This window comes from Sapajus apella, unplaced genomic scaffold (genome assembly GCF_009761245.1).
Source record: "Sapajus apella isolate SASKATOON/1434 unplaced genomic scaffold, GSC_monkey_1.0 scaffold48, whole genome shotgun sequence".
Lineage (NCBI taxonomy): Eukaryota > Metazoa > Chordata > Mammalia > Primates > Cebidae > Sapajus > Sapajus apella.
The window spans coordinates 15,662,681-15,689,635 of NW_022436988.1; the positions used below are offsets into that span (position 1 = coordinate 15,662,681).

The window sequence follows — 26,955 nt, forward strand, 5'->3', positions numbered from 1 at the left end:
AGGCTAGTGGATGGGAAATGTCACTGAGGAATAGTACTTATTATTGAGTTTGGGGCACAAGAATGAGATCCTATATACTGAAAGACTGATCAACATGTTACAAATGAGAGAATTATATTATAAACTTCTTGCAGAAATATAGCATAAGAGGTAAGTTAAAACACTGATTCTTGGCTGGGCGCAGTGGCTCACGCCTGTAATCTCAGCACTTTGGGAGGCAGAGGCAGATCACAAGGTCAAGAGATCGAGACCACCGTGGCCAGCATGGTGAAACTCTGCCTCTACTAAAAATACAAAAATCAGCCAGGCGTGGTGGCGCCCACCTGTAATCCCAGCTACTCGGGAGGCTGAGGCAGAAGAATCACTTGAACCTGGGAGGCAGAGGTTGCAGTGAGCCAAGATGGCACCATTGTACTCCAGCCTGGGTGACAGAGAGAGACTCCATCTTAAAAAGCAAACAAACAAACAAAAAAAATGGATTCCTTTGTATTTAGAATGCCGCCCTGCCATAAACCAAGAGGAAAAAGATGGTCATTGGCAAGCACCTTCAGAGACCTACTTGTCTTGGAAGAAGACCTCCTTAGCCAAATACATATATAGAGTTTATAGTTATATAGTTATATGCATTTATAGAGTTACAGTTATATAGTTTATAGAGTTTACTTAGTCTATGATTGCTTGGTGAGTAATATTACTTTGGGAAGATTCAATTCAACTGTGCAAAAATAGAGAATGATAACCAGCTCCTTGTGGTTGTAGTTCTTTCTTCGCTAGGCTACCTATGACGGCTAGTCCTTCCTGTACTGTCTCCAGCAGGGGAGAACACTGCACACTATGGCTAGGAAGGGTGCAGCAGAACTGTGATGATAGGCAACCTAGTGATCAAAGCATTTAAGAGGAAAAATGCTTGAAAAAGGGAATCTACTTATGGCACGAAATGGACCACACGGTCACTAAACAGAGGGGCTTGCATCTGGGCACATTCTGCTCATGGACTCCTCAAATCCAAATTGCCTCTTCCAATTACAAAAATAGCAGCTTTTTATTTCCGTGAAAATATCGTTAAATTAGAGGAATCAGGGCGATCGTCTAAGCTCTAAAGTCTACTCTAATTACTTTTCAGGGATCCAAACCTATCCAACAGCCTAAAATGCCTTTCAGTGAATAAAATGACACAAAACACAACCTTCAACAAACTTGCTATATCCAGGAGCTTCTTGGTTGAACAGGCTCAGGAAGGGAGGAGTGTTGGAAAGGTGCTACTTGTGTAGAAGAGAAGTGCTGAGGTGTCAAAGTTAGGCATGCTGAGGCTGGGCACGGTAGCTCACGCCTGTAATCCAGCACTTTGGGAGGCTGAGGTGGGTGAATCACCTGAGGTCAGGAGTTCAAGACTAACCTGACCAACATGGTGAAACCCCGTCTCTACTAAAAATACAAAATTAGCCAGGCATCGTGGTGCATGCCTGTAATCCCAGCTACTCGGGAAGCTGAGTCAGGAGAATTGCTTGAACCCGAGAGGCAGAGGTTGCTGTGAGCCGAGATCATGCCATTGCACTCCATCCTGGGCAACAACAGCAAAACTCCATCTCAAAAAATAAAAGGGGGGGGGCATGCTGAATATCTGATGCTACCAAAATGCAGACCTAATTATTATGTATAGGAGTAGTGTATGTGTATGTGTATATAAATATGTGTATGTATTTCCTAGCTCTGTCTGTTGAAGAGCACCTAGAAGCAGTGATGCCTCAGTATCAATGAGCACACCCAGACACAGCGCAGACCTTGATTTCTAAACACCATAATCTTCAGCTCACTGGGGAAAGTGGAGGTTTAAAAATTATGACACGCTTGGAGTCCTGTGTTTTAACCAAAAGTAAAGAAGTGCTCGAAGACGGAGTGGAGGAAGGTGACCAAATAGAGACCTCCAGTGATCATCCCCCTCATAGAGACACCAAATAGAACAACCATCCAGGCAGAAAAGCACCTTCATAACAAATTGGTTTTTAAGGTTAAGTAAAGGGAATCTGGATGACAGATTCCAGAAAAAGGGAATTTTGAATGACAGCCTAGAAGGGAGGGGAGTCACTCTGGTCTCTGTAAAAGGAAGAGAAGCATCTTGGAGAAAAGATCCAGTCCCTATTACATGGAATCGGGTTAAGTTCTAAGAAAGACACATGGATGGAGAAATTCTATGGAGAACACAGGTTGTAGGAGAAGTGATGGGTAGTACACAGTGCAGACGGCAAAGGGAAATAACTCCAGGACTTTTGTAAAAACAAGGACTAAAGAGTTGGGGTGGTAGCTGGAAAAAAGATTTAAAGTAACAGGGCTTTTTTTTTTTTTAAATGGGTGATATTCCTGTGTATCTGTGTGCTGATTGAAGTGTTTCAATAAAAAGGGAAAAATAAGCATGGATGAGCACTAATTGGAGGAGAAAAATCCTTAAGCAGGAGAGAGAAGATGAGACCTCGCACATAAAGAGAGGGTTTGTCCCCGGATGTTCATTCATTGTAACCAGACAGAAGGCAGATTCCATGTTTGCCAATACCGGTAGACTGATGGATTTGGGAGTGGAAAGATACAAACACGATCTTTTCTATTTTGTCAGTGAAATAAGGAGCCAGCTTTTCAGCTAAGAGTGAGGAGAAAGAAGGTGGCTTCAGGAGGGTTAAGAGGGGAAATAGCCACTTTAGAGAGTAAGAGAGTGAACAAACTAGAGAAGTACGATAGGATTCTCAGGCAGAGCTGGAGGCCCATGTAAAGGTTGTGTTTATGAATTTAAAATGGGACCTGTTGGCATGATTGTGAGTTTCTCTTTTTTTTCCAGCCGCATTCAGCTCCTCAGGTGCAGGCATAAGGAAGGCAGATAGCGCCAGGGTTGAGTTCAGCCAGCAAACACTACCAAAGGAGAGAGGGGCAAGGGAGTTGAATATATGCAAAGGAATGATGTCAATGATGAGTCATGGAATTGTGGTGGATACAGAAAAAAATTTTGGTGCTATGTAAACTCAGCATCAAGGATGCAAATCCAGTCCTATTGACCTGGAAGCCATGTTTACTTCTGTATGGCAGTGCTTCTCAAACTTGAGGATACACAAGAACTATCTGGAAACTTTGTCATAAATGCAGAATTCTGGGCCATTCTTGACAGTCTGGGGCACAACACTTGTTCTTTGAAGTAAGCAGATAGGTAACAGTAACAGGGGGAGAGGGGTCTGTGGTCCATTCTATGAAAAATATTGTCTTGCAGGTGTTTTACGTGAAAGTGCTTGAGAGCAGGATTTATTTATTTGTTTATTTATTTAAGATGGAGTCTCACTCTGTCACCCAGGCTGGAATGCAGTGGCACAATCTCAGCTCACTGCAACCTCTGCCTCCCAGGTTCAAGCGATTCTCCTGCCTCAGTCTCCCAAGCAGCTGGGATTACAGGCCTACGTCACCATGCCTGGCTAATTTTTGTATTTTTAGTAGAGACAGGGTTTCACCATGTTGGCCAGGCTGGTCTCGAACTCTTGACCTCAGATGATCTGCCTGCCTCGGCCTCCCAAAGTGCTGAGATTACAGGCATGAGCCACCTTGCCTGGCTGAGAATAGGATTATGCACAGGAAAAGTGGGATACCCAGACAATTGTTTATACTGTCAATTTCACAGCCATAAAATGATAACGTTTCAAATATTTGCATTTCTTAACCAGATGACATAACTAAAAGTAAGCTACCATGAACAGTAACACTGCAATGGCTGAAGCAATAAATTCAGTAGCTTTATTTTTTAATTTCCATTAGGTTCCTTGGATAAGCAAGATACAAGTGTGACATTTTATGTTGAATCTGAAAAACACTTTAGCATGGCTTTACGTCTGATGCGTCAGTTTTCCAAAAAGCCAGAGAACTGTGTTCTGTTGGGGGAGAAAAAGATAAACATTCTAAGAGAAACAATCATTTCTTAAATGTGTTAAATTGCTAAACCAAATCAAGTACATTTTACAAGTATATAGAGTGCATGTAATTATGTGAATGAAACCATTTAGTGTGAGGTTTAAGTGATGGGAGAAAACATTAGGGAAATGATAAGACCCTCAATTTCCTTCTTCTTTGTTTTTTTTGGACAGAGTCTTGCTTTGTTGCCCAGGCTGGAATGCAATGGCACAGTCTTGGCTCACTGCACCCTCTGCCTCCCAGGTTTAAGCGATTCTGCTGTCTCAACCTCCTGAGTAGCTGGTATTACAGGCACATGCCACCATGCCCAGCTAATCTGTGTATTTTTAGTAGAGACAGGGTTTCAGCATGTTGGCCAGGCTGGTCTCGAACTCTTGACCTCAAGTGATTCACCCGCCTCGGCCACCCAAAGTACTGGGATTACAGGCATGAGCCACCATGCTTGGCCAAGGCCCTCACTTTCAAGAGATAAAATGAAAGGTTCTATATACAGTGAAGACTGCTCTACAATAGTCAATGTTAAAGGGAAAAAAAATGTATCGGTCCTTTATGGTACTGCATCTATCTAAAGATCATAAGGGAGAAGATCCTGAAGAAATATATCAACAAAGCTATGACTTTTTAAAATTATTCTTTTCTAGTATTTTTTCTACTGATTTGTATTTAAGCTTATCGTATTTTGTCTTATTTTGTATTTAACATCTTACCAGGGCTCTGCTATCTTTTGAACGACTGCAATGTATTCAGTGTGTTTCTAACTATTTATAATTAAAATTATATTACTCCATGTCATGCCTATTTCTAATAATCAAAACAACCCCATGAAGTGGGTATTTTTAATCAGTTATCATTCCCTTCTCTCCCCTTAACTGGGCACCTCTCAGACTCCTCTCTTCTTAGCTTTGTCTGCTCCCTACTGTCCTCTCCCAGCTGCTAAAACAAGATTGTCAATATTTTTGAAAGATTTCTAAACCTAGAGCCAATGACAGTTTCAGCCTCTGGCTGGTTCTTACTTCCTGGTACCAAAGACACTTAAACCCTAAATCCGAAACCTTGAAAGGTTAGCAGCTCTAAATGCTGGTCATTACACACTTCTTTATCTCACACAAACCTGGTACCATCTTCCTTAAAATATGTTGCTCTAATGGATACTTTGCTCTAATGGATACTTTCTAAACTCTAGGAATTGCTGGAGAAAGGGGGAAACGTTAGATCTTTAGACCAATTATCATTGCCATGAGTTGTTTTGTAACCTGGGGTGAGTTCTTTATAATGTGGGAGCAAGATAAGGTAGATATTTTTATTTTTCAATATTTGGTTCATTATTATTCAAGCTCAACTTGAAATTATACAAGATGGCATAATTCACCTCAACATTCATTGAATAAAACCAGAACCCTGAGTTTTACAGAAAAGAATTGGAAAAGAGGCTGGGCACATAGCTCACACCTATAATCTCAGCACTTTGGGAGACTGAGGCAGGGGGACTGCTTGAGCCCAAGGGTTCACGACCAGCCTTGGCAACATGGTGTAATCTCTTCTCTAATAGAAAAACAAAGAAGAGCTGGGCATGGTGGTGTCTGCCTGTAATCCCCGCTACTCAGAAGGCCGAGGTGAAAGGATCACTTGGGCCCAGAAAGTCAAGGCTGCAGTGAGATGTGATCATACCACTGCACTCCAGCCTGGGTGACAGAGTGAGACCCTGTCTCAAAAAAAAAAAAAAAAAAAAGAGGAAAGGAGAAGGCAAGTGGGCACACCATCTGCAGCTCACTGCTTCTCATCACTGTTTCTCCCTCTCCTCCTTCTTTTTAAAAATCCAGTGGCCAAATTCATCTGGTGATTTTTGTTTGTTTTTGTTTTTGTTTTGAGATGGAGTTTCGCTCCGTCACCCAGGCTGGAATGCAACGGCACGGTCTTGGTTCACTGCAACTTCTGCCCCCTGGGTGCAAGTGATTCTCCTGCCTCAGTCTCCCAAGTAGCTGGGATTACAGCCTCCTGAGTAGCTGGAATTATAGCCACCATATCCAACTAATTTTTTTATTTTTAGTAGAGATGGGTTTCACCATGTCGGCCAGGCTGTTCTTGAACTTCTGACCTCAGGTGATCTGCCCACCTTGGCCTCCCAAAGTGCAGAGATTACAGGCATGAGTCATCACACCTGGCCTCACCTGATTTTTGACAATCATTATATAACAAAGGCTCTGATTATGATGAGTGGTAAGTGGGAGTCCTAGCTAAACGTTCCAGTGTAGACTTACCCTTGAAGCATTTGGGAACTTCAATAGTGCCGTCTATACACTGAGCATCCTCTGTATAGCTACACTTCTTTTCCTTATTTTTGCAGAAGAAAGAAACTTTATCACCATGCAGCATTCCATTCTTAAATTTTTCCTGAATCTTTACTCTTTCCCCTTGGTACACCACGGTGGCTTTTTTCACAGGTACTTTGCAAGATGCTGAAAGAGAATATTTGTAATCAGGACTTAAGAGTTCAGGAAATCTTTCTGAAAGAGAGTATAGCATTTGAAACAGTAGATGAGTACTCCTACACAAAATGGTCAAGGCAAGAAAATTCCAAGAATGTACATAGCAAGTGATGCTACTATGATTGCTAATTGCAGTTCTCTATCAACAGAACTATTACTCATAGCTTCCAAGATGGTCTTCTTTTTCCCTTCAGTAGCCACAGAAGAAGGTCAGAACAGAAGCATCAGAGCCTCTGTTTCAGTGAAAAAAAACTTCTAACAGATATTGACATTTCATGTAAGCCTACACTGCCCTCTCAGATCGCATTCATTAAGCTGGTGAATCTATCTGCCAGTCACCGTGAGTGTTGGCCGATAACAGCTGATAAATACTCTGAAAAAGTGCCTTCAGCCATAGGGAAGCCACCTCTCCCAGGAGGTTATGTAAACCACCTCCATCACCACCCCCAGAGTCAGGGAAGGGAGCAGCTCAAAGCCAATGGCTGATGAGTGAATATAAAAATCAGGTCCCCTTGGCTGTCAGTGGGATTAACTCAAGGGTGGAATTCACACTCCAGAGTTCCCAGTGGGATCAAACTGAACCTCATTCTAGCAGAGACCACAATTCTCCCAGGCTCAGCAGCATTATCATCGCCTGGTAACTTGGCATAAATGCAAATTGTCAGATCCCATCTCAGATCTACCAAATCAGAAATTCTGAAAGTGGAGCTCAAATATCCTGTGTTAAAACAAGCCTTCCAGATGTTGCTGATGCACAGTCAAGTTTGAGAACCGGTGCCTTACCCTCTCAAAGCTACCTCACGCTTTCTTCTCCTGAGACACCCACTAAATCAGCTGTATTCGAATCCCTGTCTCAGGCTCTGCTTCTAGAGAACTGTAGCCTGAGATGCTAGTTATTTGTCATCTTGCCTGCTGCCCCAGAGTTCCTCTTTCTGCTTAAACGTCCAGCCCATAGCGACCTGAGCAGAGTTCTAATGCTAGGCTGTTGCTTTGCTTAAGCATGACACTGACGGGATCAAGGGTAAACACCTAACTCAAAAGGAACCAGCATCTCAGGGAAAAGCTGCAAGTTGGTGATGACTCCTTTAGCTGAGAGGATCTGGTGTATATCAAGCCATGCTCAAGATGAATAAGCAGAGAGACAGAGGTGGGAGAGGCCCTTGAGATATGGAAAAATTAGGAATAGTTCCTGCCTTTCAGTTCCAGTCCTCAGAAGTACCAGTTATATTTCATCATCTTCAATGCCTGCATGATCAACTGCCTGTTGCCTCCTTATAATATCTCCAATGTCCTTGAACTCACTCGGATGTGTGGTTGGTTTTTGCAATGAGAAGAGCCTTGGCTAGACAGAGCACCAAAAGGGCTGGGCATGGTGGCTCATGCCGTAATCACTCGAACCCGGGAAGTGAAGGGTATAGTCAGCTGAGATTGCACCATTACACTCCAGCCTGGGCAACAGAGTGACTGCATCTCAAAAAAAAAAAAAAAAAAAAAAAATCCATGTGTTTACAATAATACTAAAAAATGCCGGACAGAAGGCAAGATCTTCTCTATAGAGGCCAAGGCAGGTGATCGCCTGAGGGCAAGAGTTCAAAACCAGCCTGGCCAACATGGCCAAATCCCATCTCTATTAAAAATACATTAGCTGGGCATGGCGGTGAGTGCCTGTAATCCAGCTACTCGGGAGGTTGAGGCATGAGAAATGCTTGAACCAGGGAGGCAGAGGTTACAGTGAGCCAAGATCATGCCAGTGCTCTCCAGCCTGGGTGACAGAGCAAGACTCCATATCAAAATAAATAAATAAATAAATAAATAAAGGTGCTCAGAGGCAAAGACATAGAAGCAAATTTTAAAAGCCTGCAGATCTCCCACCATATCATCAGTGCTTACAAAGGATCTGTTTTATTTCATGCTGTTTAAAGTCAAGCATGCTTCCTAAGCATGAGGCTTCCCCATGCACATGTGAGTCCTGAAGTCACATGCCAGTAGCTTCCTACCAAGACTGAGCAACAGGTGGAAAAGTGTTGGAACAAGAAAATAGCAAGCAAAGCTGATCCATTGTATACATTAAGAGATCTTCTAGGACCTTGCCTATATTTCCATACCTTTACAACTTGGCATGGCAGACCAGTTTCCCAGTTTGGTACATTCTACTTCTTCTGGGCCATCCAGGGAATATCCATCATGGCAGCCAAACGTGGCTTTATCCTTGTAATAAAGTACTGGTTTTGCAGGATGGTTCACAAATCCATTGTCTGGCCTTGATGGGAATGGGCATTTTACCTCTAAAACATTTATTCAGTAAGACATATTAGTAATAAATAGTAGTGCTGCTATCCAATAGTCATGAAATAATTACATTTTTGTCTCTATCACACCGAGTCACTGCGTGTTCCTGTAACTGGAATGTAATTTATAGGTACCTTGTGCTTAATTCTGTCCCCATTTCTCTTATATTCATGGTACCCTGGATATTAAAAAAGAAGAAACCACACGTTGAAAGTAAATTAATGAGACTTCACTAAGTTCTCTGGGTTTTCATATATAATCATAAGGTATTATTTATTGCAAACTTCATCTCTACACAGTCTGTGATGGTGGGTTTGAAAGAAGAAAAGCAAAGTCTATTACTTTCAATCAACAAACCATAAAATTAAAATGCAAAGACTGAACCCCACCCCCACCCCATACACACTTAGGACACCATTATTTGGCTTTAAAATAGTAAATCTTACTGTTATTCAATTCAGACTATGAAAGAAGCCAGCATGAAATATGTCAGAGAAAAATGGTGCTGCTTCCTGGCCTCCTTCAGACCCTCAAGAGTAGAGCCCCAAATCCATGTCCTTATGAGCTGCAGTGCAAGAAAGAAAGGCTGGAGCCAGGAGCACAATACCCTCAGAGGTAGTTTAAGGGGGCAATTTAGAGCATAAACTCTGGCGTCAGATTGCTTGGCTCAATTTTGGTTCTGCCACATATTAAATAAAAGAAGAATTCATGTGGCCAGATGCAGGGCTCACCCCTATAATCCCAGCACTCTGGGAGACTGAGGCAGACGGATTACTTGAGCTCAGGAGTTCAAGACCTGCCTGACCACCATGGTGAAACCCCATCTCTACTAATAAAAATTAGCTGGGTGTGGTGCCACGTGCCTACAATCCCAGCCCGGGAAGCTGAGGCAGGAAAATCACTCGAACCCAGGAGTTGAAGGTTGCAGTGAGCTGAGATTGTGCCATTACACTGCAGCCTGGGAAACAGAGTGACACTCCCTCTCAAAAAAAAAATCCATGTGTCTATAATAATACTAAAAAATGGTGGATGGAGGGAGAGCTCATCTCTATAGAGGGAAGTCAGTGAATAAATGTAGCAGGAAAGATAGAGTTAGAAAGTCACCATTTTTAGCCACCAGTGCCATAACTGATAGATTCAAAGATCATTATTGGATTCTACAATGACTGCCCGACAGTGGATATTCACATGGTTTTGAAGTATCACCCATAAGTTGCTTCCTAATTCCAAAGAAAAAGCAGTGCCTTTACCAAAAGGTGATCTAGCACACCTCACCTGACTAAGGATCAAACTAAGCATGGCCAGTGATGGAACTGCTGACATTGTGTGCCTTCTAATGTGACAATGTATTCTTAACAATAATATTTACCATAAATCTAATAAAGAGTAAATATCTAATCACATTCAGATTATGGAACATTCTACAAGACAACTGGCCTGTACTCTTCAAAAATGTCAATGAAAGACAACAAAAGAGGCAGGGGCTTATTCTTAATTATAGGAGACTAGGCTCACGTCTGTAATCCCAGCACTTTGGGAGGCTGAGGCAGGCGGATCATTTGAGTTCAGGAGTTTGAGACCAGCCTGGCCAACAGGGTGAAATTCCATCTCTACTAAAAATACAAAAATTAGCTGGGAATGGTGGCAGGCACCTATAATCCCAACTACTTGGGAGGCTGAGGCAGAAGAATCAGTTGAACCCAGGAGGCGGAGGTTGCAGTGAGCCAAGATGGTGCCATTGCACTCCAGCCTGGGCAACAAGAGCAAAACTCTCTCTCAAAATAAAAGGGGAAAAAAAAGGATATTTTTATGGAGAAACAGAAAATATTATGTCACAACATATTAATAGTTGATTGATATATCGAGGTGAATTAAGTCAGATGACACAAAAGTAGCAGGAGACCAGTGTCTGGCCCATAGCTGAGTGCCCAGGAAGGCACAAGTTACTACTGTTATTGGCAGCTCCCCCATGCTGAAAATCACTTATGTTTTGAATCATTCACTGGATATCTGTAATATCTACCACCGGAGACGTTACTATTCGTTAGAATAACTCTTGGCCAGGAGCAGTGGCTCACACCTGTAATCCCAGCACTTTGGGAGGCCAAGGTGGATGGATCACTTGAGGTCAGGAGTTCAAGACCAGCCTGATATCATGGTGAAATTTCGTCTCTACTAAAACTACAAAAATTAGCCACATGTGGTGATGGGCACCTGTCATCCCAGCTATTCTGGAGGCTGAGGTATGACAATCACTTGAACCTTGGAGGCAGAGGTCGCAGTGAGCCAAAATCGCCCACTGTACTCCAGCCTGGGTGACAGAGCAAGACTCTATCAAAAGCAAAAACAAAACTCTTTGTGCACATGGCAAACTTTATAATTTGTCTGTTTGTTATGCAGCTGACAAAGATAGTAATGACAGATCAAGTTAAAGGATAAATAATTTTCATAATTTCTTACAAATCAAATATTTCTGTGATTCTTAAACTTGGGTAAAGATTTTCAAAATGTATGACAATCAGACTGCAACCCAGGCTTTACCTTCGTCTCCTAGGACTCTCCAATCTAATCTAGGAACTTCACCCAGAAGAGAACTTCACCAGCCTCACTGAAATATTCAGCTCTCCATGGACACATCCTGCCCTTCATGCCGCCCTGTCTGCACATGCTGTGCCCCCATGTGGTATGCCTTCTCCTCATTCTCTACTCCTCCTCCAAGGCCCATTTCAAGGATCACCACCTACAGGACGCTGTCCCAGGCAGCTCCAGATAGTTCATTGCATTATTTATAATACCCTTGGGTCAGAAACCAGGTCTCATTCATCTGGAATCTCCAGTGTCCAGCACACTGCCTGGCACATAGTAGATGCTCAATAAACAGCTGTTGAAGGAGTTCATTGGAAACACTCCATGACAGTCGAAATTTTCAATACCTTTCAAAAAGGGGATCCTGTCCTATCATATGTATTTTGTCTTATTGCACATACCCCTGCATTCTGGTAATTTAGTCCAATTTCCATGCGTTGTGCAGGTAATTGTGTCATTTCCAAACATCGCATGTTGTGGCAAACATTCAAAAACTGCTGTGTCCCGATAGAGGGAGTTGTTTCCAGCTGATGGCTTATAAACACGAAGTGTTGCAAATGTTGGTATGGATGGTGGAGGGCAGGTGACAGCTGGAAAAAGAAAGAACTATCATTTCTATGAAAACAGTTAAGACTATAAAATATACTATTTACAGAAAAAAAAAAAAAACCCTAAGGATAAACTTGAGAAAATCCAAACTGATCAAATTACCGGGGTAAAAATCGTCACTTGTGGATGCCTGTTAGGGAAATATGACCCGCCAGGCACAGTGGCCCACGCCTATAATCCCAGCACTTGGGGAGTCTGCGGCAGGCAGATCACTTGAGGTCAGGAGTTTCAGACCAGCCTGGCCAACATGGTGATACCCAGTCTCTACCAAAAATACAAAAATGAGCCACGCATGGAGGTGTGTGCCTGTTGTCCCAGCTACTCCAGAGGCTGAGGCAGGAGAATCGCTTCAACCTGGGAGGAGGAGGTTGAAGTGAGCCAAAATTGTGCCACTGCACTCCAGCCTGGGCAATAGAGTGAGTCTGTGTCTCAGGAAAAAAAAGAAAAGAAGGAAGGAAGGAGGGAAGGAAGGAAGGAGGGAAGGAAGGAAGGAAAGAAGGAAGGAAGGAAGGAAGGAAGGAAGGAAGGAAGGAAGGAAGGAAGGAAGGAAGGAAGGAAAGAAATGAAAGAAAGAAAAGAAAGAAAAAAGAAAAGAAAATATGACCCTCAAATCAGAAATCCACACCAGTCAAAACACCAAAAAATGAAGTAAATTTAAGTCTTGGCACGAATAATTTGCTTTTTGCAACAACACAATGGTTAGGTTTTCAAAAATCTTTGATTCAAATACTACCTTGGAAGATACTTCTGGAAGGCAGAATTGGTCCCTCGGTGCTAAGGGACCATCCTAAAATAATGGCTGGTGACAGTAACTTGGTACATAGTTGTTTGGGAATGCGCTCCATTACCTGTTCAGCCTGTTTCTCTAGACTACCTTCCTGCTTTTGGACTCTTGGTATGGAAGGAGCTTACCCAAGTAGCTTCAGGAACCCAGAGAGAGAGCAGTGGCTTGTCACCCTGACCTGAGTAATATGGAGCTTCAACAAGTTCCAGGAAAGTTACACTAGCGTAATAGAAGATGGTGCTGACCAAAATGTGATTTACCTTGAACTTTCTAGATCCCTGCTGATCAAAGTGTGGTCCAAGGGCTAGCAGCATGTGCATTGCCTGGGAGCTTGCCGGGATGCAGAAGGTCAGACCCCACCACAGATGCCTGAGTCAGAATCTACATTTTAACAAGATGCCCAGGAGACTCATATGTCCATTCAAGTATGAGAAATACTCATTTAAATTAGATTAAAGCTAAAGTAGTCTTTCTATTTATAACCCTTTTGAAAAGTGAATTTATGGCTAGGCACCATGGCTCACGCCTGTAATCCCAGAGCTCTTAGAGGCGGAGGCAGGAAGACTGCTTGAAACCAAGAGTTCGGGACCAGTCTGGGTCACAGAGCAAGACCCTGTCTCTACAAACATTTTTAAAAATTAGCCAGATGTGGGTGCACATCTATAGTCTCAGCTGCCCAGGAAGCTGAGACAGGAGGATCGCTTGAACCTGGGAGGAGGAGATTGTAGTGAGCTGTGATCATGCCACTGAACTCCAGCCTGGGCAGCAGAGCAAGACCCTGTCTGTAAATAAAGAGGCAAATTTACATAATTAGTATAAATCTGTTTTAAATGAAAACTATAGGAACCATGGTGATTCTTACTGCTGAGTGAAAATTTTTACTTCATATCCCTTCAAAGCTTTTATTTTTGCTTGTTCAGTTTTTTTTAAACTAATGTTTATTTGAAATTGCTTTACTTTCCACTTGCTTTTACTAAGGACAGACCTCACTGAAATGTTGAAGAACTATAACTAGTATTATAATGCCTTGGCCTCCTGGTCAAAGATGTATAAACTTGCCGGGCATGGTGGCTCGCGCCTGTAAATCCCAGCACTTTGGGAGGCCAAGGCCAGTGGATCACAAGGTCAAGAGATCGAGACCATCCTGGCCAACATGGTGAAACCCCTTCTCTACTAAAAATACAAAAATTAGCCAGGCTTGGTGGCACATGCCTGTGATCCCAGCTACTCGGGAGGCTGAGGCAGAAGAATCGCTTGAACCCAGGAGGCGGAGGTTGCAGTGAGCCGAGATTGCGCCACTGCACTCCAGCCTGGCAACAGAGCAAGACTTCGTCTCAAAAAATAAAAAATAAAAATAAATGTGTAAATTACAAGTTGGGGAACCTAAGAATGTCCTTCCCTAAATAAACAAAGCCCAGAGATGACTCCGACAGCTTGGCTGAGAATCATCTGAAAAAACATCAGTGTTTTTTGGAGAAATGCCAATCAGCTCCTAGGATGCAAGCCCCTTTGATGGGTTCTTAGCTTACTGTGAGGGTGACTTTCCTCCTCGTCACTAGGCTTACTCTCTGAAGGTAGAGCTGTCTCCTTTGGCCTTACAGCCTCAGTGCTAACAACAGAATCCAGCATACAACAAACCCTCAATTCCTGTTTTTTTTTGTTGTTATTGTTTGTTTTTTGTTTTGTTTTGTTTTTTGAGGCAGCATTTAGCTCTTGTTCCCGACTGGAGTGCAATGGCGCGATCTCGGCTCACCACAACCTCTGCCTCCTGGGTTCAAGCGATTCTCCTGCCTCAGCCTTCTGAGTAGCTGGGATTACAGGCATGCACCCCCATGCCCAGCTAATTTTGTTTTGTTTTGTTTTTGTTTTTTGTTTTAGTAGAGACAGGCTTCTCCATATTGGCCAGGCTGGTCTCGAACTCCTGACCTCTTGATCCACCTACCTTGGGGTCCCAAAGTGCTGAGATTACAGGCGTGAGCCACCACACCCGGCCTTCATGTTTATTGAATAACTGAATCAATAAAGGAATGAAGTTCCAGAGTGGGAGGAAGATGTTTGTTTGATCTCCCTGTTTGCAGAAGTTCCCCTAGTTAAGTGGTGACAGTCCCTGATAGACTAAAGCCACACATATCAAAGCCCCTTCCAAAGCACCATGAGAGCATTGGTGTCAACACACCCAGCAATGACTGTCTTGGAAAGAGTCGTGACCACCAGGTGGAGAATACAGAACATGTCCGTAAGTAAAATGCCTCCCTCCTGTCATTCCAGAGTGGTTGTTTCATCTTCGAGGCCAAGAGATCAGGATGAACATCCCCCACAAGAGTGACCATTCATCTCATTGAGCTGGGACTGAAGAGTTTCCAGATGTGAGACTTCCAGTGCTAAAACCAGGAAAGTTCCGAGCAAAGCAGCTAATTACCTTCCCCCCAGACTTACGAGCACAGACAGGAAGCTCTGGACTCCATTTTCCTTCCTCAGTGCACTTAGCAGAACTAGTGCCATTCAGATAAAACCTGCAAAAGGAAAATTCAACCTATCAAGGAGTAAAATACTCCATCCCTGACATCTCAAATATCTTCTCCGTTGAGCGTTGCTTTATGTTCATGCTATTGACTTCTTTTCCATCTTACAGTGCTGACTTCCTGAGGATCCCAGCACTCATCCATGGCTCATGGAGTCTCCCAGCCAAAGATGCAGGTGAATCACTACAGGTTTCCACAGCTGGTGAGTGGAGAAGCCAAACCCCTAAGTCCCTCATCTTTAAAGAGTTGACCAAGATTACGGCTTCTTACATAAAGCAAAGAACCATCTCTTTTTCAGGATGACAGAAGTGAATCACACTGAGTAATCTCCGCTATTCATTTCCTTAGAGCCTACTGACACCAATGTATAAAAACAATGCAGTCTATTTCCAATGAAAATATAACATTCTGACTGGGTACTTTGGGTTATGCCTGTAATCCCAGCACTTTGGGAGGCTGAATCACTTAAACCCAATAGTTTGAGCCTGGGCAATGTGGTGAAGCCCCATTTTCTACAGAAAAATCACCAGGGCATGGTGGCGAGGGCCTATAGTCCCAGCTACTTGCGAGGTAGAGGTGGGAGGAAGGATTCAAAAGGATTCAACAACCCAGCAGGTCGAGGCTGCAGTGAGCCATGATCGTGCCACTGCACCCTAGAGCCTGAGTGACAGAGCAAGGTCAAACAAACAAACAAAAGAAACAAAGAAGGAAGGAAGGAAAGAGAGAGAAAGAAAGAAGAAAGAGAGAGAAAGAAAAAGAAAGAGAGAGACAGAGAGAGAGAAAAAGAAGGAAGAGAAAGAGAAAAAAAGAAAAAGGAAGAGAAGAGAAGAGAAGAGAAGAGAAGAAAGAAGAAAGAAAGAAAGAAAGAAAGAAAGAAAGAAGAAGGAAAGAAAGAAAGAAAGAGGAAAGAAAAGAGCGAGCTCACACCTGTAGTCCCAGCACTTTGGGAAGCCAAGGTGGATGGATCACAAGGTCAGTAGTTCAAGACTAGCCTGGCCAAGATGGGGAAACCCTTTCTCTACTAAAAATACAAAAATTAGCCAGGTGTGGTGGCAGGCGCCTGTAATCCCAGCTACTTGGGAGGCTGAGGCAGGAGAATTGCTTGAACCTGGGAGGCAGAGGCTGCAATGAGCCAAGATCACACCACTGCTCTTCAGCCTGGGTGACAGAGCAAAAAGCAAGAAAGAAAAAGAAGAAAATGTAACATTCTATCTTTGAAGCCAATTTTTTAAGGTCACTTGTTTTCAGACCCATTGGTAAATTTGTGTTTCAGATGAAAGGTGTGTATTTCTCTCTCACATGCAGTATTTCTTCACCTCCAATCCCAGTAGAAACTTACCCTAATGGATAGCCAATGTGCTCTCAGTAATGTCACAGGATGCCTTTTCTCCCTGTGGGTCTGTGCCCACCGTTAAGTGATTGCTGTCTGGGGATGTGGCACTGCATCGCATCCCCCATCGTCACATTCCCAGCCTTCTTCATAGAATTCTCTTCTAGAGACTACCAGGTTCCTCAATCAAATTAGCCTAATACCTAAAGCCCAAGTCTTATTCCTAAAGTATTTTAACCCTATGCCAAGATTCGGCCCTCCAAATCATTTCAGTGTACCTCCTCTGATAGGTAATTAATCAGAAGCAGAAAAATTAAAGTGTTGGCTTCGTATTTCATTAGTCGTTATATTCTCCAATCTTTACCGCACCCTCAATACTACTGTAGGATGTATTAAAAGCAGGACTAAAATCGATTTGCTTTTGGCAAATCCAACCTAAAGCCTGAAAACAAAATATGGACCAGCCCTGATGTTTAGCTTAAGGATACAGAAATATGCTCTCTCTGTTAACTGCTCAGTCCCAGGAAAGTTCTTACCCGGTATTACAAGAAAAACTGATTGTGTTGGGATATTCAAAAGTTGTATATCGTACTGCTCCATTTTCTAAGATTCCAGCAAAAGGACATACTCTGGCTGTGATATAAAGGTAAAAAAAAAAAAAAAGTTACTTTTGTTTTTTAAAAAAAAGATAAACAGGTAAATTTCTGTTTATAGGATTTTTCATTAAATAAAACGTATACATTCATTTTCATCCTTTGGTTCAGTAACTTTACTGGTAACTATTCTGAGAAAGCAATTCAAAATGATACAAGTGACATATGTACCAAAGCGTTCATTACACTGTTTCTCCTAATAACAAAATTTGAACAGGCCAGGCGCAGTGGCTCACACCTGTAGTCCCAGCACTTTGGGAGGCCGAGGTGGGCAGATCACTTGAGGTTAAGAGTTTGAGACCAGTCTGGCCAACATGGTGAAACCCCATCTCTACTAAAAACGCAAAAATTAGCCAGGCATGATAGTGCATACCTGTAATCCCAGCTACGCGGGAGGCTGAGGCAGGAGAACAGCTTGAACCCAGGAGGCAGAGGTTGCAGTGAGCCAAGGTCACACCACTGCACTCCAGCCTGGGCAACAGAGCAAGACTCCATCTCAAAAAAAAAAAAAAAATTTGAGACAGTCTAAGTGTTCACTGTCAGGGGACAGTTTTAATTACTCATGGTAAATCAACAGTTGAACTGTTACGTAGCCAATAAAATATGAATTGTGAAGTTTGTGAAGATACAATTTTTATGCTGATGAAAATAGAAAAATACAAAATTATACCTACTCTCTGCAATGATGCAGATGTATATGCATGAAAAATAAAAAAATAAAATTGTTAGTGTTCCAGGGTTATAGCTGATTTTTTTTTTTCTTGAAAGGGAGTCTCACTCTGTCACCCAGCCTGGAGTGCAGTGATGCAATCTTGGCTCACTACAACTTTCACCTCCTGGGTTCAAGTGATTCGCCTGCCTCAACCTCCTGAGTAGCTGGGACTACAGGTGCGAGCCACTATGCCCAGCTAATTTTTGTATTTTTAGTAGAGACAGGGTTTGACCATGTTGGCCAGGCTGGTCTTGAAGTCCTGACCTTAGGTGATCTACCCACCTCAGCCTCCCAAAATGCTGGGATTACAGGCATGAGCCTCCGCACCTGGCCCTGATTTAAAGAAAAAATTTCCCTAATGATGTTAAAGTGGCTTTTTAGAAAAATTATGTTTAGACTCTTTAAATAGAAAGCATAGTAAAATCAACTTGCATGAACATGCATGACTTTGACAAAGGTCATGTTTATATAACCAAAATAACCAGAGCCCAGACAGGTCCATATGCCTATTTTTACTGCTTCACGTTTATGAATAATTGAATTTACTGTGAATTCAATCTGGTTGATTGCATGATTGACTGTAAAGAATACTGCTAGCATGATATCATAGAACCATGTTCTAAGAAATAAATAAAAGCAACCATTTATAATAAAGCTATAGTGAGATTGATATAATTTACATTATATTATTTAATTTAATATACTTTCTTGTATTTTATCATAATTTATATCATATACATAATGTAGATGAAATTTGTATTCATTTCAGTAACTATTAAGTCTGCTTTCATTTTCAGACAAAGTCCAAAGATACGCTGATTCCTCAAGTTTTGTTTTTTCAAATGTCTCTTTGGCATCAGTTGACATTTCAAAGTCTCTCCACCATTCTTTTAACTTCTGTAGTGTTTCTTTCTCCTTTTGTCACGCCAGGTCTCATTTTTAAACCTGCCCTAGTTCCAGGCAAGGATCTTACCCTCCTCTATCAATAGCAGCTATTACCCTTACTCTCTTTGGACGTAGAGAACCCCCCAAGACCATCTCATTTCTCTCCAACCTGCCTTTCTGCAGTGTCTACTGGCCCTCTGCACTCTGAGCATGCGAAGTAGCTTACTGCCCCAAAACATCCAGAATCCAAATGAGGGGAGAGAATGTGAGAGAAGGTGCTGACTTACGTGTACATTTCAGAGTATTGATGGGCCACATTCCTGTGAGAGGGCAAGTAAAGCGTCTCATCCCTCCCCGGGACAGGTAGCCCGGCTTGCAGGAATATACAATCTCCTCTCCTGGCTCATACGTTGTTTTTAATGGGACCACTGTGGAAAATGGTAAATCATCTGGCTTGGGACAAGCTGAAAGAGGGCACAAAGCAGATGGGGTAACCAATCTATTTGCATTTTAAAGTTCAGCTAAGTCCAAAAATGAAAAATGTGTGTACTGTTACCAATTATAAGTATACCAAGTTCCATGCCAAATACCTCATATACAATATCTCATCTAATCTCCTCAACTACGATTTGAAGGAGGTACGATAATTATCCCCATTTTACAGGTCAGTATGCTGAGGCTTACATTGGTTACATATCTTACAGAGGAGCTTTACACATAACAATATTAAAGAATCAGTATCAATCCAGTCTCTCCAGCATCCACTCTAAAGAGAATTTAGTTATCGTTATTATTTATTTATTTGAGACGGAGTTTTGCTCTTGTTGCTCAGGCTGGAGTGAAATGGCAGGATCTTGGCTAGCTGCAACCTCCACCTGCTGGGTTCAAACGATTCTCCTGCCTCAGCCTCCCAAGTAGCTGGGATTACAGGCACCCATCACGATGCCTGGTTAATTTTTGTATTTTTAGTAGAGACGGGGTTTCACCATGTTGGCCAGGCTGGTCTTGAACTCCTGACCTCAGATGATTCACCCACCTCGGCCTCCCAAAGTGCTGGGATTACAGGTGTGAGCCACCAAACTCGGCCTAGTTATCATTACGGATCCCTGACATATACTAGGGGGTTGGACATATTTATTTTTTCAACAGCAAAAAGTACTTACTCCGTCCTGCAATAGCAACATGGCAGAGAAAACTCGAGAACAAGATGAGCACTGGAGAAATCATTGTGGATGACTCACACTGGCACTCCCAAAGTGGTTTTCTTCTGCTGAGAAAACAGAGGCAAATATAAAAGCGCTTAAACATTAATCATTTTCTGGTGTACTTTTATCTTTGTAAATAGAAGGAAGATAAAGTATCATTATTTGAATGGAACTCTGAGACCCACATTCTTTAATCATTTACTCTCCACTGTGCGGCTCTGTTATGAAATCTTTGGGAGATGGTTTCTGTCTTCATAACGTTTTTGTGAACGGCACAAAACAGTTGGTTATTGCTTTTGACAGAAACTTGGTGTTTCCTGGGTTGCCTGGACTTCTCATTCTCCGTCTTTTGTTTTGTGTATGTTGTAGATGGAACACCAGAATCGAAGCTCCTGTTTCACCCACAGCCTTGGCGTATAAACTTTGGACGAACACTCTCTTTTCTCGTCTCCACCTCTCTAAAATGATGTTCCAGTTTTCAGATGTTTGATTATAAACAATGTCTTCAAGGAGCCAATCACAACTCTAATTCCCTAAAAACTGAGCTCAACATCCTCTTTCACAAGCTCCTGTAGCCCCAGTGAGGACCTTAGGGCCATCCTTGAATCTTCTATCTGCTCTCATGTCAAATCAATACAAAGTCCTGCTCACCCACTCTTAATATGTCTCGGATCTGTCCAGACAGATTTCTAGATCTGTCTCAGGAATTTGAAAGTTGAAATGAAATGAACAACTTGGGAGTTGAAGAAGAAAAAACGTTGAGCAGGACAAGAGAATGGACGAATGCTGATGTGGCTTGAGAGGGTTCCGGTGGTGGGCACGTCCTTGATTCACTGGTTCTCTTCTATATGATTTGCTCTTAAAAAAATTTATATCTAAATGGACAATGTCCAGGCTATATACAAAAACAGAATTCTGATCCACGCATCCGTAGCAACCAGTCTAGAAAGCCAAACCCGCAACTTCTACAGCAATTGGCCCAACTTAAGGCCAACCAGAGAAATCCAAACATATTTCTCTAACCAATCACCTGAACACCCCACTTCTAGTTAGTTTCCCTCCATCTTCCCCATACCAGCAATCCATTGGAGCACACGCGAAGCCTTCCTTTTTCTCTATTATAAAGCATTCCCGCTCCTCCGCCTGACTTTAAGTCCCTGCCAGGCACAACTATTAATGGCTGCCTCCTTTGCCGGCTCTGAATAAATAACCTCTGCTTGCTCTCATTTGGGGACCTTGGTTTATATCCACACATCTAAAGTTCCTTGAGACACATCAGCTTGAGAAATCTCCCTCTGTCAGGCAGATGATGCTTCAACTACACTTGTAATGAACACTGTGTTCCATGGTAGAAGAGTAGTGTGTGCTGCCGCTAAAGTGAAGTAACAGTGGTCCTTGCCCTTTTGTCCTTCTAAGGGGAAGGATATTCTTGTTCTCTGGATAACTCCTAGGTTCTGCTTTATTGTAGAGAATTTCCTCGACGAGTGAAGAAAAAGAAAACTAATGAAGTCGGGAGGTGCCACGTTGTTCTATATAGCAAGGTCTGAGGCAGATGGGGAAAAGGAGAGAGAAACAAACAGGTTGGGCATCGGTTAAAGAAAATTTGAAAAAAGGTTAAAATTGAAAAGAGAACTTTTTGGCAACAGCTACAAACCGAGTGCTTGATATTGAGAGGAGAGGACACGGAGGAGGGTTTTAAATGGCTTCCTGGTGGATGGGCTCCTTTGCATGACGAAACTTGGGATGGGGAGGTAGAAATAGTTTATATTCTGTTTTAGGTGGTTGTTACTTGGGTACATGAATTTTCGGAAGTCCTCAAGCCAAATATTTAAGATCTGTGCATTTCCTTAATTATACCTCAATTGGAAAACTATACACTCCTTTCCTCCTTTTTTTCCCTCCCTTCCTTCTTCCTTCCCTCCTTCTTTCCCTCCTTCCTTCCTTCTTTCTTCCTTCCCTCCTTCTTTCCCTCTTTCCTTCCTTCTTTCTTCCTTCCCTCCTTCTTTCCTTCCTTCCTTCCCTCTTTCTTCCTTCCCTCCTTCTTTCCCTTCTTCCTTCCTTCCTTCCTTCCTTCCTTCCTTCCTTCTTCTCTCTCTCCCTCCCTCCCTCCTTCTTTCCATCCTAATTCAGTCTGAAGGTGGCAGTCATGGTTCTCGGTGTAAAGATGGCAGCATGGTGGTGTCACAAACTTAGCTACACACGGGGAATTGAGCAAACAAGCAAATATGTTGAGGATAATGGGGGTCAGGTTTCTCACTGACTAAGAGAAGTAACGATGTGGAAAGAAGGAAAGTTAGCATGAACCTTGAGGTGTTGGATCGAAAATGGAGACAGTACAAATTGTGCATATATCTACAGATACAGAAATAAATATAGATATACTGGTATGTACATATGTGTGAATATATGCCTGAATATACATATAATTCTTAGTTCTGTCCACTAGGATAACCTGGGAGCAGCAGTATATCCAGCAGCAATGAGCGCACACAGTGCCCAAATCCTGGTTGCTAAATGCAATTCTCGGCCAGGCATGGTGGCAAATGCCTGTAATTCCAGTACTTTGGAAGGCCTGGGTGGACAAATAGCTTGAGGTCAGGAGTTCAAGACCAGCGTAGCCAACATGGCTAGGCTGTCTCTAGAAAAACCTCAACTAAACCCTGTCTCTACAAAAACTATAAAACCTAGCCAGGCATGATGGCAGGTGCCTGTAATCCCAGCTACTCAGGAGGCTGAGGCAGGGTAATTGCTTGAACCTGGGAGGTGGAGGTTGCAGTGAGCCGATGTGATTCCAACCCTGCACTGCAGTCTGGGCAACAGAGCGAGACTCTGTCTAAATAAATAAATATAATTCATCATTGAAACACACCAAAGCTCCTTGGAAAATTGGCTGATTCTTGAACTGAGTCAGAAAAAAGTACAAGATAAACCTGGAACACCATTTTGAACAACTTAGGTAATGCTCAGAGAATGATAGGGACACATCCAAAGGACAGAGAAGCCATTTGAAAGGAGCTCTCTTGGCCTGGCATGGGTGGCTCATGCCTGTAATCCCAGCACTTCAGGAGGCCGAGGCGAGTGGAGCACGAGGTCAGGAGTTCCAGATCAGCCTGGCCAAATGGTGACATCCCATCTCTACTAAAAATACAAAAATTAGGCATGGTGGCGCCAGCTACTTGGGAGGCTGAGGCAGGAGATCGCTTGAACCAGGGAGGCAGATGTTGCAGTGAGCCAAGATCGAGACACTGTATTCCAACCTGGGTGACACAGTGAGACTCTGTCTCAAAAAAAAAAAAAAACAGAAAGGGGCTTTCTCTGGTCAAATCTGATACAATTTGCACTTCCAAATATGTAATAATAGCAATGGATTATAATCCACTGAACAAAATAGGAATCAGTGAGTCCACAGTGATAGTAATAAACAGATTAACAACTATGTGGAGAGAGAAGAAAGTTCTTCCTTAGAGTATAATGCCGCAGAATTAATATAGTAGAAATACTGGACTTAGAAAATCATAATTTGGAAATAATCATAGAAATATGTAATTCTGGCAAAGAAATATCAATTGATGTCAAAACCAGGGGACACAAGTAGGATGAGAAATGTGCATACAGCCTTAAACGTGTCTCCACATAAAACAACTATTTATTACAAAGGAGACAAAGAGAAACTTAGAGGGGAAGAACCTGGTAGACATCATCTTAAGTAAGTAATCAAAATTAATGTCACCAATAATGGGAAAAATTGGCATGTATGCCCGCAACAGAGGAGGCAAGGGGAAGCACACGGCATCACTCCTATGGCATTCCTGCCAAAAGCAGAGCAACCTGCATTGTGTCATGAGAAAGCACTGTGCACACAAATCAAAGGACGCCATGCGAAATGGCTGCCCTGTCAGCTTCAAAAGGGCAAATGCCACGAAAGGCAAAGAAAGACCTAGGGAACCCAGGGAGACATGAGAAGTGAGTGCACAGTATGGGCCCGAGGGGGCATTTGGTGACCCTTGAATGGGAGGGTCTAGGGTCTCTGGGTAAAGAGAACAAGGAAGTTTGTGTTCTATTCTTGCAACTTTTCTGTATGTTTGAGATTTGAAATCATTTAAAAACTAATAAAGAAGAAAAAGAAAGAAAGAGAAAAAGAAAGGCAGAAAGAAAGAAAGAAAAAGAAAGAAAGAAAGAAAGAGGGAGGAAAGAAGGAAGGAAAAAGGAAGGAAGGTAGAGAGAGAGAGTCAGAGAAAAAGAAAGAAAGAAAGATGTACCCTTTCCATGGTTTTCTTGAGAGTCCTTTTAATGAGGTGTGATTTTTAAACTGGACATGAGGCCTCAAATTTTATTTGCATCACCCCCTAAAAAGGAATGCAAGCTTGGCCCTTCCCACCCTGCCTTCATGGACACATAGCTCCTATTTCCCAGCTACTGAACTTTGAAAAATTATGCAAAATAATGGTGACAGGAAAATGGAGAAAACACTAAATCAAACTTAGTTTGACAGCATTTGGGGCCGTCACGTGTGTTTGTGATTACACTTTGATGTTTAATCTTTGGCTAGTAAAAATTTCCCTTGTTTGTTTGTACAATTAAATACAAAGCTAATGAATGTAATCTGCATAATTAATAAATTATGATTATTATACTTATGATTAATTTATTAATAATCATAATTTTAGAATTATAATTATTGTTAGCTGGCCATCATGCCCAGATAATTTTTGTATTTTTAGTAGAGGCAGAGTTTCTCTATGTTGGCCAGGTGGGTCTCAAACTCCTGGACTCAAGTGATCTGCCCTCAGCCTCCCGAAGTGCTGAGATTACACGCGTGAGCCACTGCCTCCTGCCGAACTTGAACATGTCTGAGAACAACAAGATATTCCTGAAACTCTCCCAGAAACACACATGGCCCTAATGAAGAAGTCTCTTAGGGAGACAAAATGCAATTCTACCTTTCAATTATTTTCACCTGCTAGAGGTGAAAATTAGTCCATGTAATTTAGCACTGTCCGGTTGATCCGTTGACTGATCTATTTTCCCTCCATGTACTTTAATTCATATTCCCAAAACTAACCTATGATAATAATTGAGGGGCTGGCTGCCAACCAATGTTAAATGACAGTTTTCAGGACACACTTAAACTTACCATTGAAATTTTACTTGGCAGAGCAAATGGAAAAAACATTAAGAAAAAAATCTACGGAATTTTGGCAAATCAAGTGGCTGTCTTGTATTTTGGGGGTTTATACCCACCAGCAAATGTTGGCCACTCTTGGATTTAATGTTACACTTAACACGCTGATATGTTCTAACAATCATGATCAGGCATATCTGAGAATTTAAGAATATATAAAATAACAACATTTTTTTCACAAATAATATAGGACCTCGTCTTTTGAAATTGTGAATGACTTTATAGCGTTTCTTATCCTAATTTGTAAATTAAACAATAGAGACCTGGATTCAGAGTCCAAGGTTTTTGTATTCCTGAAACTGCATTGCATCACATGTTCAAAAATGTTCTTATTTACTTTCCAAGCAGAGACTTTGACCACAACATTAAACATTCAGCAACAGTTTATTTTTTAAAAAAAACCAAAAACTACTTTCAATGTTGTCTCTTTCTGGGTTGGTATTCTAGTCAATCTCTACCAACCACATTTCAAAGAAAAGATCCAAGTGCCCTCCCTTTATGATAAAATATATCAGGAACTATATATGCATTTATAAGGGGTATAAACATGTCACAGGGCTTAATGGGCATGATTAAATATGGCTAGAAATGTATATTGGGCCTAAGTCAGTACTAGTGCATTTCTGTGTGGACATTGAGGTTCTCTGAATACAGATAGCTTTTACCTTGAAAAAACTCATATCCATATGTTGCAATTTCTATTTTTATCTAGAGTAGTTATTCTTAACCTCGGCTGCATAGTAGATGCTCCTGATTGTTTGTTAAAAATACCAATACTCATAATTTCTGGGTACAGTGCTTTTTAAAATAATTGTTCAGGTAACTATGATTGAAGTAGGGATAATTCTGACCCACTGATCTAGCTTGTCAATGCTTACCTAAGACAAGTTCACCTAACAGGGTTCTGCCACATACGTTTTTCTCTCTTGCCAAAGTGAGACTATTTTCTGTACTTTGAGTATTACACAGCTCTGAGTCTCATTTGAATTTTCTCCCAAATGCCATTAATGCATTTATTTACTTTTGTATTTGGGTTTTTGTTTTTTTTTTTAAGGCAGGGTCTTACTTTGTCGCCCACACTGGAGTGCAGTGGTGTGATCACAGGTCACTGCACCACGACGTCCGGCTAATTTTTTGTATTTTTGGTAAAGATAGGGTTTCGGCATATTTTCCAGGCTGGTCTCGAACTCCTGGCCTCAAGTAATCCTTCCATCTCTGCCTCCCAAAGTGCTGGGTTTACAAGCGTGGGCCACCACATCCAGCCTTATTTTTTATTCCTTTATTGTTTGTAGAGGTGGGGTCTCCCTACGCTGCCCACACTGGTCATTAACTCCTGGCCTCAAGTGATCTGCCCGCCTCAACCTCCCAAAGTGCTGGCATTACAGCCATGAGCCACCATGCCCAATCTTTCTTTCTTTTCTTTTTCTTTTTTTTTTTTCTTTACAAACTCTTACTAAGCCCTTACTAAGCTGTACTTTGTGGTTGAGAGTGGAATTTCGGAAATAAACATGAGTTGACTACTGCCTGTAAGGAGTTCAGTTTCCTAAGGCTGAGGTACAATGTTGCAAATACAATCACAGAAGAAAGTGTCAGGTGCGTGTATATCCCTGCACAGAAGGATGTAGTATTAACGATGAGGATGTTCCAGGTCGTTGACAAAGCACAGAGGCATAAAACAGCATCATGCCCCCAACAGTTGCAAATTGTTGAGTGTTGCTGGTGCAGAATATTTCAGATAAGGAATAGCAGGAAGCAAAGCTGGAAAGGTGGTAG

The 26,955-nt window shown here is 42.1% G+C and overlaps 1 protein-coding gene across 1 annotated transcript; it reads right to left on the bottom strand.

The window, feature by feature from the left end:
• Window positions 1–3,743: 3,743 nt before the first annotated feature.
• On the bottom strand, window positions 3,744–20,065 carry APOH (apolipoprotein H). Its single transcript, XM_032241931.1, has 8 exons — window positions 19,959–20,065; window positions 19,083–19,259; window positions 17,082–17,178; window positions 15,130–15,206; window positions 11,702–11,890; window positions 8,531–8,710; window positions 6,198–6,395; window positions 3,744–3,899 (listed from the first exon to the last, which is right to left on the bottom strand). Exons 1-8 carry the CDS (start codon window positions 20,020–20,022, stop codon window positions 3,844–3,846), a joined length of 1,038 nt encoding a protein of 345 aa, XP_032097822.1. The 5' UTR covers window positions 20,023–20,065; the 3' UTR covers window positions 3,744–3,843.
• Window positions 20,066–26,955: the final 6,890 nt, after the last annotated feature.